This window comes from Canis lupus, chromosome 2 (genome assembly GCF_003254725.2).
Source record: "Canis lupus dingo isolate Sandy chromosome 2, ASM325472v2, whole genome shotgun sequence".
NCBI classification, from domain to species: domain Eukaryota; kingdom Metazoa; phylum Chordata; class Mammalia; order Carnivora; family Canidae; genus Canis; species Canis lupus.
The window spans coordinates 28024624-28041178 of record NC_064244.1 but is presented as its reverse complement, the minus strand read 5'-3'; the positions used below and the strand labels follow the sequence as shown (position 1 = coordinate 28041178).

The 16555-nt window shown below is 42.0% G+C and overlaps 1 protein-coding gene across 4 annotated transcripts in view; it reads right to left on the bottom strand.

Moving 5' to 3' along the window:
- Positions 1–2383: 2383 nt before the first annotated feature.
- The window catches only part of PRKCQ (protein kinase C theta), a 173834-nt gene continuing 159662 nt past the window's right edge, over positions 2384–16555 (bottom strand). For 3 of the 4 annotated variants that reach the window (XM_025445106.3, XM_035713453.2, XM_049101181.1), the window contains exons 16-18: positions 13707–13895; positions 5072–5200; positions 2384–3090 (exon numbers count right to left, since the gene is read on the bottom strand). In XM_025445106.3, coding sequence (XP_025300891.1) covers positions 2935–3090; positions 5072–5200; positions 13707–13895 — 474 coding nt within the window. In that variant the 3' untranslated portion in view covers positions 2384–2934. Of the gene's footprint in view, positions 3091–5071; positions 5201–7349; positions 7462–13706; positions 13896–16555 lie in introns of those variants that run through there. The other variant, XM_025445108.1, reaches the window with a different exon arrangement.

The window sequence follows — 16555 nt, the reverse complement described above, 5'->3', positions numbered from 1 at the left end:
TGTTCTGTCTCCCTTTCTGAATCTGATGGGAGCTTAGAAAGGTCAGAGATACATAAGCTCATGGGATACCCCAGGGCAGAGATACTTTATGGCAGATGTGTCAACTGAATTGGATCTTGAGAGACAGGTGTTGAATGTGTAGAAATGGGACATTCTAGACAGAAAAACTAATATCAGGGAGTCCCAGAGGTGGGAAGTGGTGGGAGTTTAGGTGGCGCTAAGAAATTCAGATTGACTAGAGCACAGGTGAGTGAAAGGTGGAAATGGGAAGTCGGGTAGAGAGGTTGGGGACAGAATGGGTGGTCTTACATGGGTTTTAGGCAGTGAAGATGACACAGAGTTTTGAAAATGAGTGTGATGGGATTAAAAACTTTGATTTGTGAAGATATTTTCATAAATAATAAAGATTATCTTAAGCTAAGACACTTGGGATTCAACAGATGCAGAAAGAGGCCTTCTGGGAGCTTTCCTTATCTAAGAACAGAAATTTCAGAGAAATGAGGACTCCTAAAAATTCCTTCTTCAGAGTGGGTCTATTGGTAGGCATGAGACCAAGAGTAAACCTACTTATCATAAATCCCCTTTCTGGGGGAATGTTATGGCCCTAAGGAAGATGGAAAGAGCACTCATACCTGTATAGACAAACATTATCACAAACTTTCTTATTTCCTATTTGTTCTCCTGAAACCCCATTTACACTACTTAAAGAAACTTATTTGTCCTTCCCATAGGAGGCTTTTCTCTGCCCCCACCCTCCTTTCTCCTGCTAAACTAGGAACTTAAGTCCCAAATTCCCCAAACCACTCCTTTGAAATACTCATCACTGGGCAATCCTATATATATGCATGTAGCATGTGTAAGTAAAAGTAGGCTTCTCTTGCTGATGTCTTTTGTCAGTTTAATCAGCAGGCCCAGGTTATTAATGGAGGAGGGTAGATAAAAAGTTATTCCTACCCTATAACGTATGTTGTATGCATGAATTAAAATGGGGAGAAAGGCTTAAGATGGGGGATATTGATCCAGGCATGACTAGCAGAAGAGAATGTAGAGATGAGTATGTTTTTTTGGACACACTACAAAAGCAGAATCATAAGGATTTGGTTAAAAATTAAGGAGAGGGGACAGTGAACAATGACTCTGAGGTTCTGAGCCTAGATGACTGGACCTAGAGTGGTACCATTAACAGAGTTAGGAAACACAATAGAGATAGAGATTATAAGAAAATAGAGCAAGTCAGCAGAGACTGTTTGAAAGCTGGAAGCAAAGTTAGAACTGGAGATGTGGACTTGAGATGATATGCGCTGGGTGATGAAGGTATGAGGTATGATGTGGCAGGAAAGAACCAAAGGAAGGTGAAACCAAGATGAGGAATGGGGCCTTGGAAGTGATTTGAGGTAGGAGGAAAGGGGCTGGTCAAGGGGGCAGTCAAAGGTGGAGGGAGAACAAGGGAAAGTGCTGTGTCACAGTGTCTAACGGGGCTGAGATTGAAGGGAGGATCTTTCCTCGTATTAAAAAAAAAAAAAAACTGCAGAAAGGTAGGTGAGGACCTAGTGCATTCCAGGAAGGTAGTCCTGGGAGGAAGCAGTGCCTGGGGACATGTAGGAGGACAGAGCTGGATTCAGATGTTGGAGGAGTAGAGACAATGTGTAGACCACTCCAGAGATATCTCATGGTGAAGGGAAAGAGGAACATAGTAACAGTAATTTAGAAGTTACCTGAGTTTCTCACCTATTTGGGGATTTTTAGGGATTCCCAAAATTTACAACATAAACTCCATGCTAGCTACATTTTGATGATAACCACAAAAAAAAACCCAAGTTCTTAGGGGCAAGTAGGGAATAAAACTATTAGGAGGCATCTTTCTTTCTTTCTTTTATTCCATTTTTACATATCTCCACCTCTGTCATTAAGTCACAATATTTTATCAAAATATACAAATAGCACAGATACTTAAAAATGTATAGCTAAAATTCTAGTTAAACAAGATCAACTGCTACAAGTAGCATGCATAGGTCTTTTATCTTGAATAATGCCTAAAGGGAGACAAATGAGTCATCAAATCAACTTTAAGGGTATAAGAGATTGCTTTGCTTTTCTGTTGTAAGGATTATGCACTTCCTTTTTTTTGTTACAGTGTGAAGAGTATGGTAATGAGTGACTTCCACTGATACTGAAATCAACTGAGAATGGGTGGATGGGGTGGTTCTATTGGCAGGAGTAAGTGATTCTATCTTTGTTGGACTCTACTGTCTATGTTGACAAGATAGCCAGAGTAGGTGTTTTATTAAACCCTCCATCTCAGTGACATGAGCTCTTCTTTACTTTCCATTTTCCTCTTTCCCGAGAATCTCATGCCTAATCAGAATGAATGGATCTGTAAATCTCGAGTTACAAGCTATGTTTATTGTGAAGAATTCCCATAAAAACCTATTCAGGGCTTCCCCCACCACCATTTACGCTTCCACAGATGCAAACAGAACAAAACAGGTTAGTGGTTACTTGTCTGTGGCTGAATGAAGTCCACTCCTGCAGAGGGTGAGGCGCTGTTTCAGTCTTGAGACGTCTGTGCTCACTCTGCCTTCGGCCACTCATCAGCTGTTGATGCCCATGTGAAGAGCCATGATTTCGGGCAGTATTAACTTTTCAGGTCTTTTCACATTGCAGAGAACCATTGTGCCAGTAAGTAACTATGGTTAGTAATGACCTCGCTTCAAGAGTGGCCACAGGAGAGGACAGAGAAGCACCGAAGGGTGTAGTTATTAGTGGAGGAGTTGGCTTCTGCTGTAGATGCAAAGTCAGTGAGGAGCTAAAAGGTCTCAGCCTGTATTATTGAGTGTTTCTTTTCTTTCCCAAGGTGAAAAGGAATCCAAGGAGCGTCACTGGAACCAGTTCACAGACACAAGACAAATTCCCTTGTGTGTCAGGGGATGTGCTTCAGGATATCAACTTCTCCATCCCTGGGTTAATGAAGGAAAAGTTTCTGAACATGTTCTGGTCCATGCTGTTGATCAGGGCTCTGTCAGCAAATGACAGCCGGGGTTTCTCATTTAAGAATTCTTTGTCGAAATTGCTGCAGTCATACGGTGATTTCTTCATCCGAGTTTAAGGGAAGGGTGGAGGGAAAAAGGGAAGAAAATCAGGCATTGAATTATTTATCTTCATTTTTGTTATCTGGGTTCAATCTGTGTATGACCATGTGGGCATTCCAGGTAAACTGAAATAATATTTATAGATGGTCATAGGATTTATGGAACATTTCTAAGATCCTGAGCTGTGCCCTTAGCAATGGTACAATTAAATTCATGTCAAGGAATTTCATTATATACATCAAATAGTATCTCATGCTTCTGGTCAATAGTTTACATGAAACAGGATTGACAACCTTTGAAACAGTGGTGAGCCCAGATTTGACCTGTAGCCTTTTGGTGTTCAGGGGACAGTTTGGGGAAGGGGAAGAGGGTCGGAGCAGAAGTCAGGACTTTTGCAGATTATATACTCCTGTTCTTATATCAATATCCTTCACTATTTTTAGTCCTCTACCCATATTAATTTCATTATTAACCATTTTGGACTTCTTCTATAGACAGATTGGGACTAGCTCCCCTTAAGCCACCTGGTCCATTGGTGCTCATGAGAAAAGAAAAAGAAAGAATGTAAAAACGAACACCTATTTATAAATACTGCTTTGTATGGTGTATGGTTCAATTTTTTTAGATTATCAAAAGTCACCTTTGTGTATATATGAGTAACTAAGAGTCAGGCTCTTCCTATCCTCAAGAGGGCTCCTGGCTGGTGAGACCAATAGCCTGTGGCCTCTGCCTACAAATAGCTGTTTAGACAACACATGAGGGAAATTCCTTCCTACTGGTAGAATCGAGAATTGTCCTCTAGGGAAAGTGTAGATCAAAAGTCTGATTTTTAGGTGGATAATATCAAGTTGATTGTAATGTACCATGGAAGTTGAGACATGAATTATATTGTTCTGATGAGCTAAAACAAGGTAAAAATTCATTTTATCACAAATTATTAACTCATAGTTTAGGTATGACGCTATTAAAAATAACAAGAGTGCTATAGGCCAGCCTGTAGAACCCTTAGAGCATCCCCAGAGCTTGGGTCAAATGTTGAGACTAACTTTGCTAACCCTGAGAACACAGTTGCCTCCTCTGGTCAACCGCTATCCTGATGAATGGGAGTAGCTCTTTTCTAGAGTGGAGCATGTCATCCCACCCATGGAACATCTCACCCATGGAACAGACATAGAGATGTCATCTCTATGCAAAGAGATAGTCGAGATGGTTTATATCTATCTGGGTCATTACTTCTTTTTTTCCCAGGAATCACCAGGAATGGGTAAAGATGGCAAACACACCCCTTTGGTTTACTCTTTTAAAAAATAACTTCATGTAAAAATTGTACTAAAATATACCTAACATAAAAGTGACCATTTGAACCATTTTTAGGAGTACAGTTCGGTGGCATTAAGCGCATGCATTGTTATCAACATCCATCTGCAGAACTTTCTCATCTTAACTGTGTTTTATTTTTGTCTTCACTTTATGGCGGCTTGTTCTGCAAGTGGTCAAGTCACTTTTTCTCAGTGAGGTTAGTGACTTTTGCTAGTGAGCGTACACATGGGAGTTTAGAGACCTGTCTTTTCTTAAGCTCCAATTTACTTCTTAAACCAAAGAACATGTAACAATCACCATTAGGAGATACAGGTATGTGAATGAATTACAAACATCAGACAAACTCCTTATCTCATCTGAGAGTCACCTGGCACGTGCGTGTTAAGTCTGAGGCACGTACGCCCAACAGCTCCTTTTCATGCAGGTACATTTTCGTTGCAGAGGTTAGATACTGCAAACAAGAGTAACATCCCCTTGCTCCCCAACCCCCCACCAGCCAAACAACCTGAATTATGGTTAAGGAAGCACCTTCCTCCAAGAACTGAATCCAGGAGGGAAGCTGGGGCCCACACAGGGGTGAGGGGAAGCAGGCAGGCAGCCTTGGGGGTGAGTGGAGCAAGGCGGGAATGGTGGGGAGCCAAAGGTCCTGGGTGGGTCCTTACCACTTTAGGCCGGAATGGTGGGTCAATCTCCTTTCTTTCAAGCTCTTCCCAGTTGATCTCCCGAAACAAAGGATGCTGGCGGATGTCTCCCCTCACTCCCAGCCTCTTTTCAGGTTCCCTCACGAACAGCTGAGCAACAGCAGAAAGGAGCAGTTATTTCTAAAGGGAAGCCTCAGACAAGGTTGCATCTCTTAGTACCTGAGCTTGGATCCCCAGGAATTTGACTCCATGAAGGTAAAGGCTCAGCGATTTGACACATGCTTTTCTAACTTTATTTTCCTACTTACCAGTGTCACCTGTTGCTTCAAGTCACACCGGTGACAACATTCTCCCTCAATTGAGCCTTCTAAATATTCTGGAATCTGGGCTTTTGCTTCCTTGCTCTTTGCCCTAGAAATGCTGTCTTTCAAGGGGATCTAGACCAATTTATAGGACCTCTGGTAGGATACCAAACTTTTCGACTCAGTGTCCTCATGTGTAAAGTGAGTCAAGTGTCCTTCCTGTGGGGCTGTTCTGTGGGTGGGATGATAAACACACACACACACACACACACACACACACACACACACACACACACTGATTCCTGGGGTGTAAAGTGCAACAACATAGAATAAGTGATCAATTGGTTGACTTCCCATTGATCAAGTCTGATTTCTTACAAAGCTGCCTTCTAAGGATAACCGTCTTGCTATGAGGAGAAGCTCACTTCAGGGATAATATAAACTAGTTGCCAATAGCCCCCTTGGAACAAGACATCTGCAAACCTGCTGGTAAAGTAATGTTTAATTCAAATCATCTTTAATATTTTTTGACTTGTTTTTTTCCCCACACTGTCCCCTCTCCTGTTACTTTCCTCATGAGGTGAAACTGAACATTGGCCAGGATAGGAAAGAAATCTGGAAACTCTTCGAACTGAAACACAGCAGGTCAAGGGCAGTACTGAATGGGAGAGACCAAGCCTCTTGAGCCAAGAGGCAAGCCACAGGTCCTGAGTGCCTGCAGTGGTTACCCCTTTTTTCATACCCCTGCTAGATGTTTGTTTAGAATGTAACCGCTGGCTACAGGGTGTCTTAAGGACACCATGGGTCCCTGAAACAGAAACCAGAGTGAAATGAAGTGATTTTCCATGAGCTTCTGGCAGGAACTCACCTCCATGAACAACTAATTTATAGGGATCTCTTGCTTTTACTTCTTTTAAGAACAGCCAGTCTATATGTTTTCAAACACTGCTTTACTTGTCTTGCCTTCCTACCTGAAAATCTTCAGAGGCTCTACCAAAACCACCCTTATCCCGCAATCCCAAAACTAAAATAACAAAAACCAACATGCTTGGATGTTGCATGTTCACTTCGTGCAAAGTGAAGTGTTTTTTTCCTTTTTTGTAATTATGATAATCTTTTTAAAAGTCTAAGTGTAACACTCATGCAACCACCTAGTAGAGCCACATGGCTAGTCACCCTAACTTCCTTCCCCCCTTACCCTATGCTGGCTGCTGAGGTCTCTCAATGGAACTTAAGGTTCAGCTCTGTTAGAAAACCACTAACATGAGGCTGTCACCCAAGAGACTTACTACCCACGAGGCTGTGGGCAAGTTTTCTGAGTCTCGAGTTCCTCACCTGTAAAATGCAGGGTGAAGCAAGGTCATCTCTATGCCCTGGTGAGCCCTAGTCCTCTGACCGCCTAGTGACCTAGGAACGCCTAGGGCATCCCAGGCTCTCTGTTGACACACATCCTTCCATTCCCACTGTACCCCTCTATTTTGTGCAGACATGTCTACTCACTGGATGTGCCACCTGTCTTTCCTACCATTGTCCTTCACTAGTGACATTTCCATCTTGCAAGGAGGTACTTCTCCCCATATTCTGCTCCTATTTCCTTCTCCTCATCTTTATTTTTTTTATTTTTTCTCTCCTCTTCATCTTTAAATCCCAGCCCACCAGTCATGGTGACATTATACTCCCTCTTCTTTGTGAAGCTTTCTTTGATTACATTAACTCTGGTGAGCTCTCCCTACCCTTCAAGTCAAGCTCACGGTCATATGGTTGATTCTCTGACTCATTCCAAGCAATGTTCTTTGAGAGTCAGGGATGCTGCTAGATGTCTCAGCTATATCATCCTGATTTTAAAAACAGATTCTAAAAGCAGATATCAGTGTCCCATTGTCAGCTGAGGAAACTGAGGCTCAGAGTAGCTATGTAACTTGCACAAGACCACAGATCCAGCCCTAGTCAGGGGTAGAGTCTAAAAAAAAATAAATTAAAAAAAAAATAAATCTTACAAGATTTATCACTGCCGGATCCTTGGTTGTGACCACGTCTGTCTCAGTTCTCTAGGCTGGAGGAAATTTTCATCTCCCCAGGGGCTTTGTGACACATCATTGAAAAATGTTCCTTGATATGGAAGGTAGTTTTACACATGAGGATTTGGCAGCTTGAAATATGTAATTAAAACATTTAATTTAAGTTTCAGACTTTAAAAAAAAAAAATTATAAGCAGCCCCTTCTTGCTCTGGTGTTGAATTAGTCTCTCCTCTAAGCTCCACAGAACATCTGAACATATTTCCTTCATTAGAGAAAATATCACTATATATATTTTTTTAAAGAGTATTTTTGTTTTACCAGAGTATAAGCTCTGAGGGCAGACACCATTTATGTTTCTCTTTCTTACAGAACCTTGCACAGCCATGCAAAAAGTAGATGCTCAATAAATGTTTGTTGAGTAAGTGAGCAAGCTATCCTTCTACTTTATTACTTGCAGACCATGTCTTCAGTCTCAGCTTCTGTTAGCCTCTTGTTTTTAGCAATAGAACAGCATATAGAAAAGGCACCAAGGTCACACAGTAAATATTTTTCCTGCAGACTCAAACACCAGTGTAAGTCAACAGATGGAAAGCAGATTGAGGGGCACTTGGGTGGCCCCAGATGATTAAGCGTCTGCCTCCTTCATCTCAGGTCATGATCCTAGGGTCCTGGGATCAAGCCCTGCATTGGGCTCCCCTGCTCAGTGGGGAGTCTGCTTCTCCCCTCTGCTCATTCTCTCTCTCTCTGTATCTCTATCTCAAATGAATAAAATCTTTTTTTTTTTAAACCAGCAGATTGATTTCTTAGAAGCAGAGGGAATAAGTGATTTGCCCTGTATCTCTTCCCTTGAAACAACCATAATATCCTATTGACCTCTACTTCTTAAGGATATTTTGATGAAATAAGATGAGAGGGAAGATGTGCCTTGAGCACAGACCAAAACGTAGCTTGTGTTGTTATAATTAAAGGCTTCAGTGAATTAAATTAGAAGTAACTGCCCCAGGCCACATGTACACCATGCTGTCTCCCATTAGATTTTCCCAGTACCATGTGTGGCATTTGTACCTAGAGCATCATGACAAAGCTTTCTGAGCCTGGTCTATGTACCTGTGAAGTTAAATATATATTTAAAAAGATAAGACATGTAATGAGACTATAACATGATCTCCAGCTTCAGAACTCAAATTTCTTTCTAGTTTTGCACAAGAGTAAATCACTGTCTTCTCTGGCCTATGGCAAATCACTCCTCCTCCTCCCAGGTCCTGAAGATGACTGGTGAACTCACAGGAGGCCATTGGCTCTGTGCCTTGGATGCTGCACGGGGGGGACTCAATGTTCATGAATAGAGACTTGCTTTTGTTCACTAACACTGTCAGAGAATGGTTTACATTTATAGGAAACAGCACACCTTGTACATGAATGGCCAGGATGCAGCTGGAGTTTGTTTAAACTTATCCGACTGTCTGGGCTAGAACGTCAGTGCTGGGCTGCTGAGGATGGCCACCAGCATGTAGTGCCCATCCCAGGAGTGCTCTCCCCTCTTCATTCCCTTCTCAGATACATCTTTCTACAGAAAGGAAAGGTGGTTCTGTTTGAGATCATTCATTTTCCAGCAGTTTCCAAATAAACAAGCAGAACATACTGGATGAATGAATGAGGGGTGTTTCATTGGCAAGAGTCAACTGAACAGCAGTGTCCCTTTTGTAATTCTTGACAGAGCACAGCCTCCTCCACTGTGTAGCTGTTCAGGACACCACATGCATCTATGCCCTATAAGGGCTAAAAGGGATAGAGGCTGACATTGCTGCTGCTGCTGTAACAGATGCCACTTTTTCAGAGGACCCATTTCTTCTGGGTTTTATAACATTATATATAATCCTCTAGAGGAAGTTTCTCAGAAATGTTACTACCTTTGATCTTTGCAGAAAACGGATCTGAAGGATGTGGGGAACTGTTGGATCAAAGTTATAGAGCAAATGGGGAGCAGAGATGAAACTAGAAGCCAGTCTTATTGTCAGCAAATGGCATGATGGAAACTAATTTTTATCAGCCCAACTGCTGGAACACAGGAGAGGACTTTCTTTCTCATGCAGCAAAGGACAGGGAATTTTTACTAACTCACATGGGAACTAATAAGCCCCATCTCCTCGACAGGGATTTAAAACCGTGTTCACCAACCAGCCCTGCCCTCCAGCATTCTTTATCTCCAGTTGTCTTGGTTTCTGCTCTGTTCAACAAGATTTATTTTCCATTGTGACAGCAAATCTTTTTCCTGCTATTGAAGCTGCACCTGATTTTGGTTTTGGTATTTGTTAGCTTTAGCCTTAGATTTTATTTTGTTTTTACACTTTTTTATGTTGAAGTAATTATAGTGTCGGTCTGCTTGGGCTGCTAAAACAAAATGCCATCGACTGAGTGGTGGCTTAAATAGTAAACATTTATTATAGTTCTAGACACTAGAAGTCCAAGATTGAGGTGCCAGCCTAGGCAGTTTCTGGTGAGGACTCTCTTCTTATCTTGCAGGTGGCCACCTTTTTGCTATGTCCTCACATAGCCTTTCCTTGGTAAGTGCACTTGGAGGGAGCAAAATCTTTCTCTTCCTCTTTGTATAACTGTACAGTCCATATGGTCCCACCCTCATTATTTCATCTATGCCTAATTAGGTCCCAAAGGCCTCACCTCCCATAATCATCACTTTTGGGGGTCAGGGTTTCAATATAGAAATTTGAGATGGGCACACTCAGTCTGTACAGATAGATTCACAGGATGTTAAGAGCTAGTACAGGTGTCCTGAGTACCCTTCACTGAGTTTCCACTAATGCTTACGTCATTTGTGATGACAGTGTGACACCAAAACCAGGAGATTGGCATTGATACAATATCTGTGTCTGGTTCTCTGTCATTTTATGTCCTGTGCAGATTGGGGTAACTACCATGACACACACGATACAGAACTGTCCTGTCAGCACAAAGCTGTCCCTAGGGATACCCCTTTACAGTCATACTCCCTAACCCCCACTGCCACTAATCCGATTTCTGTCCCCACAATGTCCTTTCAAGAATGTTACACAAGTGGACTCACACAGTATGCGGCCTTTTGAGACTGGGTTTTTTTCACTCAGCATAATGCCATACAAGTGGTTTTGTGCATCAATAATAGTTCATTCCTTTTTACTGCTGAGTAATATTCCATACATGTGACTTGTCATCTTTCCTCCTCCAACTGGATGCCTTCTTTCTTCCCCCCACCCCCACCAGTCCTTCTGTCCTTTAAAACCATCACTCCCAGCATTTACTTTTGATTAACTCCACCTGGCCCCATTACTCCTTCACCCTCCTTCCTCACTGGGAGCTCTTCCAGAACCCAAGGAGGAACTGGGTTTGGGAAGCACAGCTGTTGAGCTTTATGGAACACCAAGAGATGAAGGTGGATCGCCTACAGGCAGCCCCTACACTCTTTCCTTATTTCCTTCTTCCAGTGGGTTTTGTGGGCTCAGGCCTTCCCAGTGTACCCTCACACCACAGATTGAAGTGTGTCCCCTCAAAATTCATATATTGAAGCCCTAACCCCCAAAGTGAGTGTGCCTGGAATGAGGGAGTAATTAAGGTTAAATGAAGTCATATGGGTGGGAAGCTGGTCCAATAGAATTAGCATTCTTCTAAACAGAAACAGCAGAGAGCTCTTCCATGTGAGGACGTGGCAAGAAGGTGCCTGCCTGCAAGCTGGGAAGAAAGCCTTCACCAGAAACTGACCCTGCTGGACCTTGCTTTTGGACTTCTAGCCTCCAGAACTGTTAATAAATAAATTTGTTAGAGTCTGAGTACCTCAGTTTGTGATATTTCATTACAGCAGCTGGAGCCAACTAACCACCTTAAGTCCTTCGGAGGGCAATGTGTAAAATAACAGCAGCAACTCTAATAATGTTTGAACTTGCCTTTATGTAAAGCAAAATTGTTCCCGTTCCTGCTTTGTTTTTACTGTAGTCATATTTTTAACTGGCTAATTTTGAAATCAGCTTTCATTTAATATGTGTGTTGTTCAGTCATTAAAAGCGTATTTAATTGGTCATTCTGAGAGTTTTCTAGGTTTATGGCTTGTTTGGATAATAGAAATGGAAAGTTGAATTGAACTGAGTCAGATTTTAAATGCCATCAGCCTTGGGCTAGGTGTCCTGGGAGGGCTTTGTCAGCACTTTAGATTCAACATCTTGATTCCTGAGGGGGAACTTTAGAGTTGCCTCAACATTTCAAAGACTCTGGACAAGTTGTCAGTTGTATGAGAGCGGGAGAAGCGGATGCCCTTTACATTTAAGTCCAAATAGTTCATAAGAAACAAGTAGACTAGTGGAAAAAAAAAATGGACCTGGTAATCTTTTTAAGTTTAGATTTAAAATCCACTGGTATGTTCTGATGTTGAAAAGTCTTATTCCCATTTCTCAATATAAAGACACCAAGGCTGAAAATTATTTACCTAAATGATTTTTTAAAGCAAGCTGAGATAGGAGATGTCAAAATTCAAAACACCTGTATTCTTGGCCCACTTCTTTTAGAGTTGTTAGCTTCTTGATCACACTGGTACATCTTTCCTTGATCTAAGTAGATGTCAGGACAGCTCATTGGGAGCAGGTGGTTGTTATATGTAATAGGATTTGTAGTACTGTGATTTATGGTTTTTTTTTTTTTGTACTGATACACTGTTTTGCATCCTACAAAAAGGTAAACTAAGACTGCCTAAAATCAAAAATTTTTTAAAGATTATTATTTAGGGAGAGAAAATGGGGGGGAGTAGCAGAGGGAGAGCGAGAGAGAATCCGTAGCCGACTCTGCTGAGCACGGAGCCTAATGCGGGGCTCAATCTCACAACTCTGAGATCATGACATGAGCTGAAATCAAGAGACACTTCACTGACTGAGCCACCCAGGTGCCCCTAAAATCTAAATCTTTAATGACGGCTCTCAGGTGCTTCTTATGTCCCTACATTAGTTTATCCGAGGAGCTCCCAGTGCCCATCTGTGGCATTACCAGTTCTGCATTGATTCTGGGCTATCATGGATAGGGATCTGACTCCTATGGTGGTGATTTCTGGGGACTGCTGCAGAGGTGATGACAGTCTGAATTCTGAGTTATAGGGTGAAAAATGCATCCATTTTTTTTCCCAGTGAACAGAGGAAAGTGATGTGGCAGGGGAGCTGGTCTGCATCATTTTAAATACTGCCTAAGAGGTTCACTCAGCAGGCAGCGAGTAGTGAGATGGAGCATCATGAAAGTGGAGTTTGGTACAGTAGCTGGGCCAGGGAATAGACTGAACAGCCTGTGTATCAAGGGCTGCCACCAAAAATGTCCCCACCAAATAGTACTTTGAAAAGACCCACTAGAATGCTCCACAATAGTGGTGGCCTTAACAACCCACCAGGTTCAGAGTATGAAGCCACCCAGACAAAAGAACAATTGTTTCTCCTTATCCCTCCGTTCTCTCCCTACTTTTAACTGGGTATGACCTGAAATAGAAACTCAAGAATTAGGAAGAGAACAGTTGGAGGACACAGCTGACCACAATATGACCACATTCCCTTCTCCAAAGGTGATTGGCTGCCAGCCCTGAACATGATGGAGGAGAGGCATTAGAAGTCTTTGCGTTAGGGATTAGGTTGATGTGATGACTTCTGTCTGGGGTTGAACAGTTTTAATTTCTAAACTGAGATTTTTATGGCTTAGGAATGATGAAAGATTTGTCTTTCACCGAAGAGTGAACAGGAATGTTGCACGTTCTGTCCAGGTGGGAAGGGGAAGATTAACTGGACCAAGTGGGTTTAATGGGGACAATGGGAAACCAAAGGTTGAGTGTGAAGCCACAAATTGTGCTTGCAAATGGGCCAGTTATATCTGAGAGTGAGGGCATTCGAGAGTCATGGAACTCGGAATGCCTGGGTGGTTCAGTGGTTGAGCGTCTGCCTTTGGTTCAGGTGGTGACCCCGGGGACCTGGGATCAAGTCCCCCATCAGGCTCCCTGCAGGAAGCCTGCTTCTCCCTCTGCCTGGGTCTCTGCCTCTCTGTGTCTTTCATGAATTAATAAACAAATAAAATCTTAAAAGAGTCATGGAACTAGTTTTTGGGCCTTTCTTGTGTAAATTATGCCCATGAATGTTCATCTTCTCATTTTGGTATCTAACGTCCATCCTGTTGGTAACTCGACGCAGATGGTTAACATCCCATTTAAACCCAGTTTGAAAGGACTATTGTTTACCATATATAAATCAGAGCTTAGATCTGTCTGGGAGTACCAATCAGAATACGTAATACTAATCCTATGGAGTCTCCTTGACTTCATTTCTTACCTTCACTAAAAGGTCCTTCGCCTCCTTCTCAAGCCATCGAGGGTAAAAGGGATTGTCCATGCGGATGGAGTGGAAAAGCTCTTCTTCATCTTGCCCATGGAAGGGTGACTGACCAATTAGCATCTCATAGAGGAGAACTCCAAATGACCACCAGTCAACAGAATGGTTATATTTCTGACCCAGCAAGATCTGTGACCAAGAGGTAGAGGTGTAATTAATAAACATGAGGTGGATGAGTGAAAACCCTGCTTGAACTTTTCTTTTTTTTTTTTTTAAGATTTTATTTATTTATTCATGATAGTCACAGAGAGAGAGAGAGAGGGGCAGAGACACAGACAGAGAGAGAAGCAGGCTCCATGCATCGGAAGCCCGATGTGGGATTCGATCCCGGGTCTCCAGGATCGCGCCCTGGGCCAAAGGCAGGCGCCAAACCACTGCGCCACCCAGGGATCCCCTGCTTGAACTTTTCAACACCACTCAGTAAATAGTTGATGGCAATGACACTATGTGGTTTTAACACCCATCACAGTGAAAACTGCATCTTTTGAGAAGCTAATGATTGGATAGAAATGAGTGGGCAGTGCCAAACTGAGCAAACATTTTTTGATTTTAATTTATACTTTTCCTCTGGCCTTATGTGCAACAAGTGACTTGTACAATTGGCCTTCATTTTCCCACCTGGGATGTGAGGACTTGGGTGGTAGACTTAGACCTAAGCAAACTGGTATCTGCTCTCCTGTGAGTAGCTAAACCAAACCCACATGTTTTACTGACTTCTGCTGACCTGAGACTTTGCATAAACTTTCAGTAGGTAATCACACATCCAGATAAGTCATCTGATCAAATCCATTCCTTAAAACCTGTCCAGACACAGTTGTATGACTAAGGAGTTCCATCTATGGTTTCTGTTAAAAAGTCAAGATATAGTAGGGCACCTGGGTGGCTCAGACGGTTAAATGTCTGACTCATGGTTTTGGCTCGGGTCATGATCTCAGGGTTGGCAGATTGAGCCCCGTGTTAGGCTCCACACTGAACCTGTTTGGGATTCTTTCTCTCCCTCTGCCCTGCACCTACCCCCTCCTTCGCAGCTTAAGTTCTCTCTCTTAGAAAAAAAATTTAGGGAGTATGCCTAGCTCAGTGGCCCCCCTGTATAACAGACTAGGATAACAGACTTCAGATTCAGAAATCCTCTGAGAGTAGTGTCCAGCTTGACAGCAGTGCTTTGAGTAGAACTGATCTGATCTGTCCTTTAGGGACATGGGTTTAAAGTCTGGGATCCCACCTAACAAAAAGATTTCTACCCTTTCACCAATCCACTCTCCTGGTAGGAAAGACTGTATTCTGGCCTTTCAGCTGCTTCCTTGTTTAATGTTAGAAGGTAGAGAGCATACACGTGACTGTGCTTGATGCTTGTCATCCTAACAAACCGAGCTGTGACCTTCTCTAAAACTGTGCAAGTGTCCATCAGCAGATGAATGGATAAACAGTGTGGTCTATACATACAGTGAAATATTATTCAGCCTTAAAACAGAATGAAATCCTGACACATGATACAACCTAGATAAACCTTGAGGACATTGTGCTAAGTGAAATAAGGCAGACTTAAAAAAACAAATACTGTAATGATTCCACTTATATGAGGTCCCTAGAAGAGTCTTATTTATAGGGACAGGAAGGAGAGTGATGGTTGCTGGGGTTTGGGGAAATGGGGAGTTGTTTAATGGATATAGAGTTTGAATTGTGCCAGATAAAAAATTCTAGAGACTGGCTGTACAATAATGTGAATGTATTTAATACTAACTGAATAATATTCTTAAGAATGGTAAAATGGTATATTTTATAGTATGTATATTTTGCCTCAATTAAAACCAGTACACCGTAGGAATACAATAACAATTTGTTAAATGAAGAAGAGGAGATTAAGATTTGTAGGGAATCAGAAAAGACCCCGAACAGCCAGAGGAATATTGAAAAAGAAAACCAATGCCAGGGGTATCACAATGCCTGATTTCAAACTGTATTACAAAGCTGTGATCATCAAGATAGTGTGATAATGGCACAACAACAGACACATAGATCAATGGAATGGAGTAGAGAACCCAGAAGTGGATCCTCAACTCTACAGTCAACTCATCTTTGACAAAGCAGGAAAGACTATCCATTGGAAAAAGGACAGTCTCTTCAATAAATGGTGTTGGAAAAATTGGACATCCACATACAGAAGAATGAAACTGGATTGTTCTCTTACACCAGACACAAAGATAAACTCAAAATGGTTGAAAGATCTAAATGTGAGACAAGAATCCATAAATCCTAGAGGACAACACAAGCAACATCCTTTTTGAACCCGGCTGCAACAACTTCTTGCAAGACACATCTATGAAGGCAAGGGAAACAAAATAAAGATGAACTATTGGGACTTAAGATAGAAAGCTTCTGCACAGCAAAGGAAACAATCAACAAAACTAAAAGACGACCTACAGAATGGGAGAAGATATTCACAAATGACATATCAGATAAAGGGCTAGCATCCAAGATCCATAAAGAACTTATTGAACTCAACACTCAAGAAACAAACAATCCAGTCATGAAATGGTTAGAAGACATGAACACACATTTCTCCAAAGAACAACTACTCAGCCAGCAGAAAGGATGAACACCCACCATTTGATTTGATGTGGATGGAACTGGAGGCTATTGTGCTGAGTGAAATAAGTCAATTGGAGGACAATCATCATATGGTTTCACTTATATGTGGAATATAAGAAATAGTGAAAGAGACTATAAGAGAAGGAGGGAAACTGGGGAAAAATTAGAGAGGGAGACAAACCATGAGACTCCTGACTCTG